Source organism: Geospiza fortis, unplaced genomic scaffold, assembly GCF_000277835.1.
Source record: "Geospiza fortis unplaced genomic scaffold, GeoFor_1.0 scaffold27, whole genome shotgun sequence".
In the NCBI taxonomy this organism is placed as follows: domain Eukaryota; kingdom Metazoa; phylum Chordata; class Aves; order Passeriformes; family Thraupidae; genus Geospiza; species Geospiza fortis.
In genome coordinates this window covers 5,581,085-5,595,229 of record NW_005054329.1, presented here as the reverse complement: position 1 = coordinate 5,595,229, position 14,145 = coordinate 5,581,085, and the positions used below count along the sequence as shown (strand labels likewise).

Here is a 14,145-nt window from a genome sequence, read left to right as displayed (position 1 = left end):
AAAGAGTCTATTCATATTTTACAACCTTTCAGTCTTCCCTGGAAGATGTTCTCTGAGATAATGGGCACAAGAGTTTGTCACCATAATACAGTCAAAATATCTCAAAATTCGTGAGCAAAGAAGAATTGACATTAACTATAAACCTGTGCTATTGTCAGTTGTTCTCATGGTTTTCCATTTGTGGCTCTTCCAAAGGCAAAGCACATGCCTCATTTCCTAACTGTAATAGACATTTAACTCTGCTATCCAGTGAAGCAACTGCTGGTTCAATTGCAGTTCTCAGGACTTCAGTTCTGAATTACCACCTGAGATGCTTTTCTCTAGGTATCCGGGGCACCGAGGACTCAATGTTGTTTTGAGGCTCAGAACTGTGCTTTTAGTTTTTGATTTCTGTTACAGGATGAGACCAGTCCCTTTATTTCTCTGAAATTACTGTTGTTCATTTCTCAGGAACGTGAACTGGAGCTGCAGAAGGAACAGCGAAGGCAGGAAGAAAATGACAAACTGCGTCAGGAATTTGCTCAGCATGCCAATGCCTTCCATCAGTGGATTCAGGAGACCAGGTATAGTTTGTCTTTCCAGGACCTGCCCTTAGAGAATCCCTTAGGTACTATTTGTGTGCATCCTCCATCTCTTTGGACTGTCAAAGTTGTGAATGTCTCCTACTGAAAAACAGCACATCAGGACTTGTCCATTCCCTGCAGCTGGGATTTGAGGGAGGCCCCAATAGCTACAGGGGAAAGGAAAGCCCTGGAACACCAGACTTAAAAAATGTTCCTATTTCTGAATTTATTTTCCTGCAGTAATTCCAGTTATCCAGGACTTAATTTTTCTCCAGTTATTCCTGAACTTGGCTGTAGCACAGCTGGGGAGGTGGAGCTCAAATAGCTCCAAGCAGACTTGAAGTGCCATTGGCATTTCTGTTAATTCCCCTTTTGTATTGAGCAGTGTATTGAGACTCTTACTAGAGTTCAGATAGAGAAAGAAGATGTGAAAAGAGCTTAAAACTTTGTAATAATTTCCCTGGGCTACTGTTCTAATAATAACTTTCTCTAAGGAGAGGAAGTAAAGATAAAACAACTGTGTTAGGAATAAAAAGTCTCAAGGTTGAGCATTGCAGGTGGCTGCACTCAGTCAGTGCTGTCAGCAGCTCTGACAGGTTCTGGCTGGGGGTCAGAGGAGGTGAGTTCTGTTCTGTGTAACCCTGTGATTCTCTGTCTGTGTGTTTACAAATAGTTCTGTATGTGTCTTCATGAAATAATGAAATATAAATATGATTTTTAACTTTTTGATGTTTGCTTCCCACCCAAATCTCTATCCCTCTCTTACTGTCTTGTCTCTGTCCTGCTGCCTGATGTTTGGATCTTCACATTCTACAGGACTTACCTGCTAGATGGGTTAGTATTGAATTTTGTATCTTTCAAATTTTGGTGATGTGTTCTGCTCTGTGTGTTTTCTCCTGTTACATTGCTTGTGAAAGCTGTGCTCAAACCCCTCTTATTTAAAAAGAGCAACCTTTTGCTGAGGTGCACAGACACAGGAAACAAGATTTTGGAGTAGTTAGCTATAAAGCAGTAGAAACATAAGAATCTCCTAGTCAAAAGCAGAATTACAGCAGGCAGCCACAGGCACACCATGGAATTCCTGACTTTTGCTCCTGCTTTCTCTGAGAGTTTGCACAGGAAAAGATCCTTAGTTGAGGAGATATGTGAGAGTGTAGCTCCTTTCCAAAGGCAGGCTATTCTGACATTTCTGGTTTTTCAGCTTAAGAGACTTGCCTAGTGAAATAAAACATTTGACCATAACTGTTCTGAGAACAATGAAATCTCCAAAGTTTTGATAAGGAGAAGGGAAGATTCTTACAACATTTTGCTGATATTACATATCTTAAAAGCCTGTAGCTTGCAAATATGAACTGCCCACTTTTAATCTGCTACAGAACCATGGCCCACACAGATTTTTGCCTTGACAGGAGAAAACCAACCTTCCAACATGAATTGAAGAAGCTGTTGGAATTTGCCAGCAGTTTTAAGCCCACTCTGCGTCCACAGCAGTGGTTCCTGATGAGGATGTGTGCTGGCCATTTGTCTGGAAGTGGAAAGGAAATAATAAGATCTTTAAATGTTTTCAGACTACCAAAGCCTCTGCAAATGTGTCTGCCCAGTTAAATTCCTTCAGCAGGGCGAGTCTGAGCACAGTGGAAGCTTTGTGATAAGATGTGATGTCAAATGCCAGCAGTCTGTGGGCCAGGGCAGAGGCTGTGTGTGAGCCTGTGCACAGGGCTGGAGGAGGCCAGAGCCTTGCTCCTAAAGAGAAAGCTTTTCCTAATAGAAGGATGGAATCTTCACAGATAATTCTGCTGCTTAGTTGCTCTGTAATGATCACAGTCTCTTGTGTTCTGCCAGATAAAAATAGTTTGCCCTGGCTTTGTTGTACAGTTTAATGGAACGGAGCAGATTTTCCTGGAATGGATGCTGAATTCCCTGCTCCTTTGTCAAGCAGTGATGTAGATTAGTTCTGGTATCCAAGAACGAGTGAACAGAAAGGAGCCATTCACTGAAAGACACAGGGTCAGAGTTAGAGATCCTCATGCCAGGCTCTTTTGTTGAACAAATTACCAGAGGGCTGCTGATATGCCAGGCAGAATTTGTCCTTAATTCTCTGTGAATAGATTAAAAACGTGGATTTAGTTCCAAGAGGCACTGGCTGTGCTTAGCCTGGCTTCGTGAGAGGGAAGGCAGAGCTTCAGGAAGTGTCAGGAGGAGAGCTGCCATGCACACTCCTTGCTTTGCAGCTTGTGTGTGCCCAGCACTGCCTGGGAGGGGTGTTCTTTGGGGAAGGGAGGAAGAACAATTTGGAGTTTAGGGGAAAAAATGCTTTTAAACAATCTGTAGATGAGCTAACTTCAAAACTTCAGTTTGTCTCTTACCGAGACTCATTTATTTGTGACTTACATGAAAATATTAACAGTTTATTTTTGTGTATGTGCAACCAGCATTTAAATAATTTTCTCTCATTAAATACTTGCTTGTGTTTGCTGCAAGGCAGTGCTGGCTTGGAGTGTGGCTCCACTGCAGTGGCCGTGTTTTGGTGTGTTCTTTCCTCTGTTCTTTCTTTCTTCCTTTTTGGAATTTACTTGGTTTCTTTCCTTTGACTAGCATAGCATATCGTCGTGTCATTCGTGTCTATCAGTATGAAGTTGGGGATGATCTATCTGGAAGGTTTTTTCCTCTTATTTTCTTACCTCACTTTGGTTTTCAAACGCACTCGTTAATTCCAAGGCTCGCTTTCCTTCCAACTAACTTTCACGGCTTAGAGATGCTTGGAGGTTTTGTTTCCCTGTTGGTTCTTTCCACGGTTGGTTCCCAGCTTCCTGCTCAAGGCTCTGGGCGTGCGCTTCATCTCTAGGCAGGCGTTGAGTCTGAGCCTTAACCCTGTGGTGAGAAACACCCAGATGTTTGGTGCATTTTTATTGCTACAGAGTGATTCAGCACTTGAAATCCCCATTCTCAAGAAGCTCAAAAACATGTGGGAAGACAGAGTCCAGTGGGGATGAAAACCTGGTTTTAGTGACTGGAATATCAGAGATTCAGGTTTTAGGAAGTTTAATACCCCAGAGTCAGAGGACATCCCATCTGCACAGCACCCAGACTCACTGTCCATGTGCGGGTCATCCAGTGCGAGCTCTCACCGTACGTGTTGGAAGGACAGAGATTCCCAAACACGGCTGCTTAGAGATTGCTTGGGATCCTTGGGTGGGGGAAAAGGAGCATCCAGAGACTGTCCATAGCTAGTCTGTATGAAGGAGATCTCGGAGCCCCTGGCCACTGTGGGGACCTGCATGTAAAGCTCAGGGTGGAAATCACTGGGCAGAGTGGCTGAACCTCAGCTGCTCTCGGTGCAGCATGGAGAGGTGGGGTGGGAAAGGCACCTTTCCACCAGGCACTGCTGAGCAGCAGAGGTCTGTAGCTCTCTGCAAGGATTATGCCACATTGAGATTACTTTTCAACCAAACCAGTAGTTCTCACCATCTTTTTTTACCCTCATTTTCCCCTTTGTAACACACCTTTGTAGAGCTCCTGTACCTGACTGCAAATACAGCCCATCCCCAGTGACTCACCTGCAGTTGGTGTGTGTGGTGTGTGCTGGGCAGGGGGTGGGACTGCACTAAATTCTAATTCCACGAGGTCCAGTAAAGCGGGTGCTTTGAGTCTGGCATGAAGTGTGGCTGCTGATCACGTTGCCTTTCGAATGGGGCTAGAAATTAACTATATACAGAAATAAGAATCAGACAAAATGTACAGAGTCAGTCTGAAATAGGATGAGTCAGAATAAACAAAACACAAAACCAGTGTTTAAATATATGAAAGGATTTTTCATTTCAAGGAAGGACTGTTAATTTCAAGCCCCACATGCCATTTTTTTATGAGATAAGTGCCTTCTCTCACTGTTGTTCTGTGTTTAGGTCATGTATGGTGGAAGAATCTGGAACACTGGAGTCACAGCTGGAAGCTACTAAAGTAAGTGATATGCACCTATGGTTAAAACAGCATTTCCAGCTGGCTTGGGAACACAGAGCAGGAAGGGAAATGCATGGAATTGTGTGGGAAAATCTTAATTGATTTCAGACATTTGGAATACTGAAGAGACCTCTGGGATTATCTGTTTACATATCTGATGTCTACTTCATCACAGGCCATTAAACAACACTGATGTAGTTTTCCATTTTTTTTCCCTTTTTCCTAAAGGAGGTGGGGTAGGGCAGAGAGGATACAGTATTTTTAGCACATTTCCTAATAAGAAGTTTTTTAGTCTCCAGAACTGGTTTGCAAGCTCTAGTTTAGAAAAGTGAGCATGAAGATGAACATTGCTCTGAATCTTATTTTACAAATCCCAGTATATGGACATAAAGTCCTAGGAGAAAAAGAAGAGTATAACCCTTCCTCCCCTGCCAACCTCTGTTCTAACTTTTTTAAGTTTTGGGGTTTTTTTGGTGCTCCATGATTTCTCTCCTCTCTACTCGCTTCTCACAGCGCAAGCACCAAGAGATCCGAGCTATGAGGAGCCAGCTAAAGAAAATTGAGGACCTTGGAGCAGCCATGGAAGAGGCACTTATCCTGGACAACAAATACACAGAACACAGCACTGTGGGGCTGGCACAACAGTGGGACCAGCTGGACCAGCTGGGGATGAGGATGCAACACAACCTGGAGCAGCAGATCCAAGCCCGGTACTGCCTGGCCCACGTGTGGTTTCAAGTGTCTAACTGGGGTGGGGGGAAAGACAGGAGCCACAGCTGCCCATGCCTGCAGCCAGCCTTGCATGGTCTGTGCTCAGAACAATGCATGCAGTGAGCTTGTACATCCCCACCACCTCCCAGTTCCCTTCAGAGGGATGAAGTGAGCAGTTTTGGAATAGCTCTTGTTGGCCATGAGCAAGGGTGGGATCTTAGTGGCACAGTTTTATTCTGTGGAATAAGTGTGTACAAGTGTTCCCATGTGGAATGGTTTTTGCTCCTTTGTCCTCACTGTGTGGTGCAGCTGCTGGACTGAGTACCACAGCTCAGGAACTGCTACTCAGCTTTGCTGCTTCCTTTTCAGGAACACCACTGGAGTCACTGAGGAGGCCCTGAAGGAGTTCAGCATGATGTTCAAGTGAGTTGCAAGGAACACAGGCCAGAGGAAGGCTTGGGAGATATTTCTGGCACATGGATGGCTCTTGTTTGCAGGATCCATTTGTGGCTCCTTTGTTGTCTGCCCTACTTTGTGCGGAGCTGCTCCATTCTCTGCCAGAGGGCAACAGCCTGCAGCCCCTGCTGCTGGCAGTGCTAATGCATTCCAGTTGAAAATACAGCTGGGTTTTTTTTGGTGGGGAAGGGGTGATTTTTAAGGAAAGTTAAGAATTTGTGCATATTTTTCATGTATGCTAGATAGAACTATTTATTGATACAAACTCATTTGTACAGAATAGGGGCTGGTTATAACCTTGATCTAGTTTTCAGCTCACTTTACAGCTCTCAGGACTCAATAACTGACACACGGGGGTTCTGGTTTTATGTTTTTAGGCACTTTGACAAGGACAAATCTGGACGACTCAACCACCAGGAGTTTAAGTCTTGCTTGCGCTCTCTCGGCTATGATCTGCCCATGGTTGAGGAAGGAGAGCCAGACCCTGAGTTTGAGTCTATTCTTGACACTGTAGATCCCAACAGGTATGTGATTTGGACCTTTCTGTACTGCAAAATACATGGGGGTCTTGGCTGGGGAGTTGGCTGGCAGGTCCTTCACAGGCTGAGAGCTGAGGCTGTTTCTACAGTCACTCATGTGAAAGCCTTAAGGAAAGCAAGACTGACATTTGTAAAGAAATTCACTTTGAGAGAATGATCTAGTGTTGAGTCTCCTGCATTAAGACCTTCACTCCTTCCAGAACAGTTCAGCCCCTCTCTGAGAGGACTGGCAGTGCTGTGCTCTGAGTGCTCACCCTGTGTTTCTCTGGCAGGGATGGACACGTCTCGCTGCAGGAGTACATGGCCTTCATGATCAGCCGGGAAACGGAGAACGTGAAATCCAGCGAGGAGATCGAGAGCGCTTTCCGTGCCCTCAGCTCCGAGGGGAAGCCCTACGTGACCAAGGAGGAGCTCTACCAGGTGAGTGCTGGTTGTTGACCCCAGGGAGGAACACACAAGACTTCTGTTCATAGATAAAGCCCAGCACTAATGGCTTGGAGGCTCATGTCACTGGGGCTGAGTCAGTTCTGACCCTGCCAGGGGATCCCCTGCAGCAAACACAGAAATTGTGTGACAGTCCTACTCAGTTGCTTTCTTGGCTCTATAGAGGAAGAGGAAAAGCTTTAGGTACCAAAGAACTGCTCAGGTTGAATAAAACAAGAGCTACTTAAAGGCCTGGAATGGAGTGCACTGTCCTCAGAACTTCCCTTCCATCATTTGGGAAATTAGAGGGGGGATGTTTCTCCAGACAGCAATTCAAAGGAAGAGCTTGAGCCTAAGTTTAGACAGTATGAACATCTTCTCCCTCTCACTGCCCTGTCAAAACAGCAAGTTTTTCCTGTCTGAATACCACTAGCTGGCAGGGAAATAAAGAGTTTGCAGTGCTTCCTTGTCCCAGTTACCTGCTCTGTCTTCTGTTCGGTGGGAAGACTCTGGTCAGGCCTTCCAAGCCTTAACCAAATAATGCCAACAGCCAGAGCATTTCCATGCTAGGCGGAGTTGTGCTGCTCTGGTTTCTGCCCCGGGGAATGGGAGGGCTGCCTGTCAATGCCCCTTGGCAGCCCCAGAGCCCTCTCACCCCCACGCTGTCTCTCTTTCAGAACCTGACCCGGGAACAGGCCGATTATTGCATCTCTCACATGAAACCCTACATGGATGGCAAGGGCAGGGAACTGCCTTCTGCCTACGACTACATAGAATTTACACGTTCACTCTTTGTGAATTGATCTGAAACACTAGAACCAAAAGATGCGAAGGACATGCTCACGTTTGCTGACTGTAGCTCTGCATGTGTCTCTCTCTCTTTGTGCTCTACAATAATCAATGTTACTTTATGATGTAACCTTAAAGTGCTTAGCTTAAAACTCTTAGGGAAAAGAAACATGTTGCAGTGTGCTTCAATAAAAGTTACTGGTCGAACCACATCATCTTGTGTTTAATGGTTAAATGCAAATTTAACTGTTATATGGAGGCAATTCCAGCTGTTGGTTACCTGTGTTTTCCAGGCCAACACTGGAACAGGTGAGTGGGGAATTGTTGCTGGAGTCAGGGCAGTTACAAGTTTCACACAGCTGTTATGCTGCTCCCTCAGTCCATGATCTCACTTGCCAGCTGCTCCAGGTGACTCTTTTCCCTTGGTCCCTGCTCAGTGAAGTCGGAGCTCAGCTGCCAGACTTTGACTGTCCCAGCAGCATCCCCTGCTGCCAGGAGCCGCGTGTGCTTGGTGTTGAATTCCAAACAATACACAGGGCAGTCACTCACAGACTGCTTCAGGGACACTGTGGGCTTCTGCGTGCTCCTCCCCAGGTCAAACAGGTGCACCTCTCCTGCAGACACAGACATTCATTGCAGCTTCATGGCAACAGACATCTCTCTAACAGCAGGTGAGTATCTGCTTAGTCTGGCACTGAGAGTTATTTTTAACCTGTTTCCCCTGCTGATGGGTGTCTAGGCTGTGACAGACAGCTGACATTACTGCAGGCAGGATGGATTTGTTCTACTGTCAGAAACCTGAAACCAGCTTGCCAAATTCTGTGAAATCTCCATTCTTTAACTGAAAAATGTTTGGGCAATTTTCTAAGGAAAAAGTTTTCATTTTAAGCCATTAGTTCTGGAAGTAGATGTCAAAAACAAGCTGGAAATAGGTTTAGCCACAGTGATCTTGCTGTACTGTATTCCTGTGAATGACTGTGGCAACAGATTTAAAGGTACCATCAGAAGTGAAAAATAACTGCTGGTTCACCTTGTTAAAGTTAGAAATTACTCCTTTGTACTAATTACACAGTGAGAACAATAGCCACTGCTCTGTGCTTGTGGGATCTGCTAATCAGTACAATCGACCTGACTAATTAATACCCAGAACACTCTTAATTTTATGCTCAAGAGGAGGCACCTGCAGTTACTTGCCTTCTCCAGATGCAGCTGCAAAAACCAGTGGTCGAACTGGAGACCAGCATACACAGAACAGGTATTTCTTTGATAACTGTAGAGCAAAGAGGGGCTGTGTCTGCAACATGGAGTGCAAGTGAACTTGTCCGTCGGTCCCACAGCTCAGAAAGAGGTTCCTGGGGGAGGGAGGAAGCAAGAAACAGCTCTTTTTGTTTTATTGCTAACGATAAAGAACAGAAATCAGTCAAGGAGCATGACCTCGGACAATATTCCTGCTTTGTAAAGGTCTGTGTTTCCTAAAGCAGCAATTGCCAGGCTGTGCTGTGGGCTGTTTGTTAGTGCCCTCAATTAAGCTTAATGAGGGCTTGTATTGACCGCCGATGGGTTGTGGCCCAGGGCTGCCTGAGAACTGCTGATCTAGAGCTGGGCATTGTTCGAGCTGGGCTTGTCTCATGCAAATTAAATGCAAACCTGGGCTGTCAGCATGTTTCACAGAAACAGGGCTTGGGGCCTCCACGGATGGTGGGTGAATTGCTGGCAGAGATGGGAGCTTCTCATTTAAATTCTGGCAGCAACTGATGGCAGAAAAATCTTCAGTAAGATACTTAGTGATCTGCCCAAGTGAAGGAGTTTTTCATCTCCTTGGCTTTAAACTGAGTATTAATTGTAACAAACAGGATGATCTAAGGAAGGTGCTAGTGTTGCTCATGTGCCCACAGTCCAGCAGGCAGCTTCACCAGAGCCGATGGATGGTTTTTCTCCCACAACGGGAAGTTCCTAATGCCAGGTGGCTCTTTTTTGGAACTTGTACACACCCCAGGGGCTCTTTTGTGTTTAGAGCCAGGCAGTGATTGTGTCGCACATGCAGCACTTGCCTGTGGAAGGGCGAGCAGCTCACGGAGTAGACGGGCCCAGCGTGAGGGGAGAAGGCGAGCTCGGCCGGCGCCCTGAGAGGAACGGAGCCGCCCGGCCGCGGGAGGGCCGGGCCCTGGGCCGAGGTGCAGCACCGCAGGCAGTACCCACCTTCCACACCCACAACGAACACACCGGCATCGAAGGGTGAGAAGGACAGCGAGGTCACCCCCACGGCTGCCTCTCCCCAGGCCACCTGGGCAGAGAGAGACAGAGCTGGTGTGAGCTGGGGCTCCCCAGAGAGGCGCAGGCAGGCAGGGCCTGCTGGGGGCCCAGCGGGCTGCTCACAGCACAGCTTGCGACAGCTCCGTGTTTGTAGCACTGAATCCTTCCTACAAATGGGTTCACATGAATTAACATTACAAGTTCTCCATCCTGGTAACTTCTCTTTAGAGCATGGCAAAACCTCAGCTCTTGTCAGTCTTCTCAGAATGATTTCTGTATGGCAAAGGAGCTGTGGATCAAGGGTGTGCTTGTTCAGAAGCACACCCTTGATCCACAGGTTTTTCCTGGCCCTTCTGGGAGCAGGGTAAGCTCTGACACCAGGGCTCCAGGGTTCAGAGTGTTTTTATGGAAAGGGCACTCTTTGAGCTGCTGAACTCACCTTCTTCAGCCGAGTGCTGCGAGGGATCTGCTGAGCCATGATGGCAAATCCTTCAGCCAAGGCCAGCCGCCCATCCCGCTCCTCCCTCCACACGAGGATCTTCCCATCTGTCCCCACACTCAACAGCCGGGCGTGGTTTCTGTGCATGGTGTCAGGTAACCAGTGAACCTGTTCCAAAGGCCGAGAGCTCAGGACAACGGGGACTGTCACAACTGCCCAGCCCATGCAGCCTGCACAGAAGCAGAACCAGGCACCAGCCTGGTACCAAACGAGCTTCTACTGACAGCTGGCACAGACTGATGTAAGGACAGAAACACATCCAGTGTTCAGGGCTGAATCTCTATTGCAGTTTCTATGGTTCACCTGCCCTCACTTTTGGGATGGGCATTTATGGCACTTTCTAGCTCTAAACAACAGCATTTTCCTGAGTAGCAGATGAGAAAAATACACAGAATGTCCAGAGTCACAAGGCCCCAGAAGGGCAAAATCCTTAGGAAACCAGACTGCATGACATGCTTGTAAATTCCCTTAGAGCATGTGGCTTTAAGCTTCCAAGGATCAGTGACACTTTCCCATTTGTGTTTTTAAACCACTCCAAGTATCACTGGCTGCATCTCCCTTAATAAACAATTACAGTTTGGGAATCAGCCTGCTTTTCATTTATCCTGGACAGTGAAGTTATTTTTTACAGACTGTCTGTTCAGGAGCTAGATTTGGGGGAAAATAACCAACCAAAAAAGAATATAACTGCTGAAATGTCTGTGAACTGCCTGGCTGTGGATGGGAACCAAAGAGATGACACAGAGCAGTGGCAACTCTCACCTGCCCCAGCCCTGTGTGCTGTCAGTGTTCTCTGTTACCTGATAGACTGGGTCAGTGTGGGTGTCATCTGTCATCCCTGTCCTCCAGATCACAGGGTCTTCTGTCCTGCTGGTGTCCCACACCACCAACTCCCCACTGAACAGGCCACCTGAAAGGACAAATACAAAACACATGAGGTCTGACAGCTCAGAACAAATGCACAAATGGAGCAATGATTAAACAGACCCACCAGCTTCAAAGGCTGGGCAGTTCTGTGCAGGGCACAGCCAGTTCTGGTATAAGAGAATATTGCTCTGCTGAAATAAGTTTATTCCCTTACAGCCAGGGCTGGATTTCCTTCTGTCACCTCTCTGAGAGGGGGATATAAAGGCAGGTGTCACTAAAGAAGCAGCAAGTCCCAGTTCAGATGTTACAGTGCACTTATCTGTGTTGGTGGGCATTAGTTCCTCAGTTAGAGGAGCTGCAATGCTGCTCCTTTACAGGAAATCTGAGGCTGGGCTCAGAGAGAGAAACCAAAGGATCCAGGTTGCAGGAAAAAAGGGTGTGTTTAAGCATGGTCTGAGGTAAGAACAACCCACCAGCTATCAGTGATGGCTGGGAGGGATGGAAAGCCAGGCACATGACAGAACTGGGAACATCCACCACCAGGTCAGGGTGCTGTGGATTCAACCCTCTTCTGTCCAGATTCCAGGTACAAACATAGGATTTTTCTGTGCTCCAGTCCCCATTGTCCAACCTGAAAAACAAAAAGCTGCATCTTGCTTTGTGTGTTCCAGAGATTCCAGTCCAGCAGAGCTCTGAGATTCCCCATGGTCACCTCAGTGTGCTGCTTTGGGTCCTATCATGAAGGAATCCTGAGGGGATGGAACTTCTCTGGGGGCTGGTTTATCCACAATGTGACAGGGAACATGTCTGTGCTTACCTCAAAGTGCAGCCAGTAAATTTTGGGTACAATTTCCCTATTCCAAGACCTACTCACCATTCAAATAATGGGAACAATCAAAAGGGTGCATATGGAAAGTTCATGGAAGGAATTCTGCTGAGGGTACCCACAGACACAAAACCCACATCCTCATCTGCAAACAGTTGTAGACTGGGAGAGCAGAAGGAGCAGCTAACATACAGGTTTGCCCTGTTTTACTCTTCCCTATGCATTCTCTCATGGAAACCATTTTAGCTGGGGCTTTTAATGTAAGGAAAGAGGAACATTAAAAAAAATAAGGGCAGAAGTAGGGCCAAGAGAGAGGGAGCTGCTACAGACATTAATGGATTAGATAAATGATTTGTGAAACCTATATTTCAGAAATCCTTAAGCATGTTATTACATGTCCATGGCACCAGGCACATGCATGAAAAGGTGCCAGGTTCATCCAGGGTGCTCACAGACCACATTAAACATCATGATCTCAGTGAAGATAAAGTGCATTCTCCCAAACCTCACATACAGATATTTGCAAGTGCATCTGCTCTTTACATCTTTCAAACAGAATCTACCTAGAAACAAATCAGTAAGATCATGTATCCATTTTCAGGGCAGGGGGAGGATAGAAGAAATAAAAGAAAAATTCAGGACTTGCCTGAGATTTTGTTACTTTTAAGATTAATAATTTAACTAGCATAAGGAGTGGATATATATATATATATGTCAGTTTGTTACTGCAGAGAAAGCAAACATATCTAGCACTCAGGTCAGCCTGAGCCATCACATCAGCCTCAGCTGCACTCCCAAATCCCTCCGGATACTCACCGGCCATAGGAACATGCAATGACAGATCCTGTGGCATTCCATGACACACCGGTGACCTGCAGGTTTTGATCCTGAGCCTCTGGGTATGACAATGAATGTAAACACAACACCTGAAAGAGATCAAATCCAAGCACTGAGGCAACAATCTCGGAACAGAGAGAAATGAGATCCATGCCTACCCCTGGTGTGATTGTGGGGTTACAGTGTGGGTTTTCCTCAGTCCAAGAATTTATGTGAAAAGGTTGTTGAATTCCTGTAGGGAAACAAAACTGCAACACAACTGCCACTCAAACAACCTCTCAGAGACTGCACAGCTCTGGAAGGCTGTGCCTAAGAATTTACAGCAGCTGCCAGGTGTGAATTTGGCACTCATTGAGCTTCACAAGTAACAGTTTGAAAATGCCAGTCCCAACATGTACTGATACAAATTGCTTCCATTCCTGAGCACCACGCACTAAACAAACCTAAGCAGGCAGAGCTGCCAACTCACTGACTGCAACAGTTCCTAGATCCCTGCTAGGCTGGAGAGCTCTGAAGGGGCTGAAGAAAAGCCTACATCAACTGCAGGCTTCCTCCTCTCACTGCTGCTACAGCTCAGTCACCAGCAGGAAGAACAGTTTTACCAAGCAAGGAGAAAGCTGAAAAAACCCCAAGGCAGCCCAACTGGTAATGTTTAATTATTAGAACATGGCAAGAACAATCACAGCAATAAGGACTAACAACTTAGAGTAACTGAACTCTGCTTGGACAATGATCTCAATTCTGTCACTTACTGTTTCATCCTGATCTGTCCAGTTCACTTCAAAGCCATCAAAGGCATGACTTTTCCAGTTTTTATTTAGTTCTTTGATAACAGCATCCTCCACTCTCTGAAGGAATGACAGAAGCCCAGTGTAATCTACTTGGACTTCTTGCTGGACGTCTTGGACAGCATCTTTGCTCTGTTCTGTCTGCACCGCAGCATCTCGGGCTGTATGAGACTGTGCTGCAGCTTCTGCTGTTGAAATTTTCCCAGTCTGGCAAGTTTTCTAGTGAAAGAAGACAGACAGTCTAAGCAGAAAAACAAGTGTTGCACAAGGCATTCAAAGCACCTTCCCCTTTCTGCCGCTTCACGGAGACACTCCAGCCCCTCTGGCTCATGGTTAACCACATGGTAGCTCCGTACTTGCCCAGGTGTTGGTGATGCGTTTGTGACCTTGGAGGCAGAGATGCCCGAATGCCAGACCCAGGCACTGCTCTAAAGCATGGAATGGGAAGGACGGGAGAAGGCAAGAAGGCAGCGAGCTCCAGAGTGAGGAGCGAGCAGAGCGCACGGTGACAGCGCAGCATTAGCAGCTCTCAGCTGCGGGGCGGCAGCCGCTCGGCCGGTTCTTTGCCACTCCGCACACCGGGGCTAAATCAGCACAACGCTGACGGGACTGAGCCGGCGGGCGGGCGGCCCCGCCG

The 14,145-nt window shown here is 46.8% G+C and overlaps 2 protein-coding genes across 5 annotated transcripts in view; one reads left to right on the top strand and one right to left on the bottom strand.

Moving 5' to 3' along the window:
* The window catches only part of SPTAN1 (spectrin alpha, non-erythrocytic 1), a 37,652-nt gene extending 30,002 nt beyond the window's left edge, over positions 1-7,650 (top strand). For all 4 annotated transcript variants that reach the window (XM_005421313.2, XM_031057199.1, XM_005421312.2 and 1 more), the window contains 8 exons: positions 431-563; positions 1,380-1,397; positions 4,466-4,520; positions 5,034-5,230; positions 5,601-5,654; positions 6,065-6,211; positions 6,499-6,646; positions 7,327-7,650. In XM_005421313.2, coding sequence (XP_005421370.1) covers positions 431-563; positions 1,380-1,397; positions 4,466-4,520; positions 5,034-5,230; positions 5,601-5,654; positions 6,065-6,211; positions 6,499-6,646; positions 7,327-7,452 — 878 coding nt within the window. In that variant the 3' untranslated portion in view covers positions 7,453-7,650. The remainder of the gene's footprint in view (positions 1-430; positions 564-1,379; positions 1,398-4,465; positions 4,521-5,033; positions 5,231-5,600; positions 5,655-6,064; positions 6,212-6,498; positions 6,647-7,326) is intronic.
* Positions 7,646-13,851, bottom strand: WDR34 (WD repeat domain 34). The gene is made up of 9 exons (XM_031057306.1): positions 13,813-13,851; positions 13,473-13,727; positions 12,700-12,809; positions 11,531-11,688; positions 10,991-11,100; positions 10,131-10,298; positions 9,490-9,722; positions 8,633-8,790; positions 7,646-8,052 (listed from the first exon to the last, which is right to left on the bottom strand). Exons 1-9 carry the CDS (start codon positions 13,849-13,851, stop codon positions 7,814-7,816), a joined length of 1,470 nt encoding a protein of 489 aa, XP_030913166.1. The 3' UTR covers positions 7,646-7,813.
* Positions 13,852-14,145: the final 294 nt, after the last annotated feature.

Coding starts and splice junctions, on each gene's coding strand:
- WDR34 (XM_031057306.1), bottom strand. CDS start 13,851: ATGTGGTTAACCATGAGCCAGAGGGGCTGGAGTGTCTCC. Junction 11,689..12,699: donor ATTGCATGTTCCTATGGCCG/GTGAGTATCCGG, acceptor TTTGTTTTTCAG/GTTGGACAATGGGGACTGGA. Junction 11,101..11,530: donor CCAGCCATCACTGATAGCTG/GTGGGTTGTTCT, acceptor TTGTCCTTTCAG/GTGGCCTGTTCAGTGGGGAG.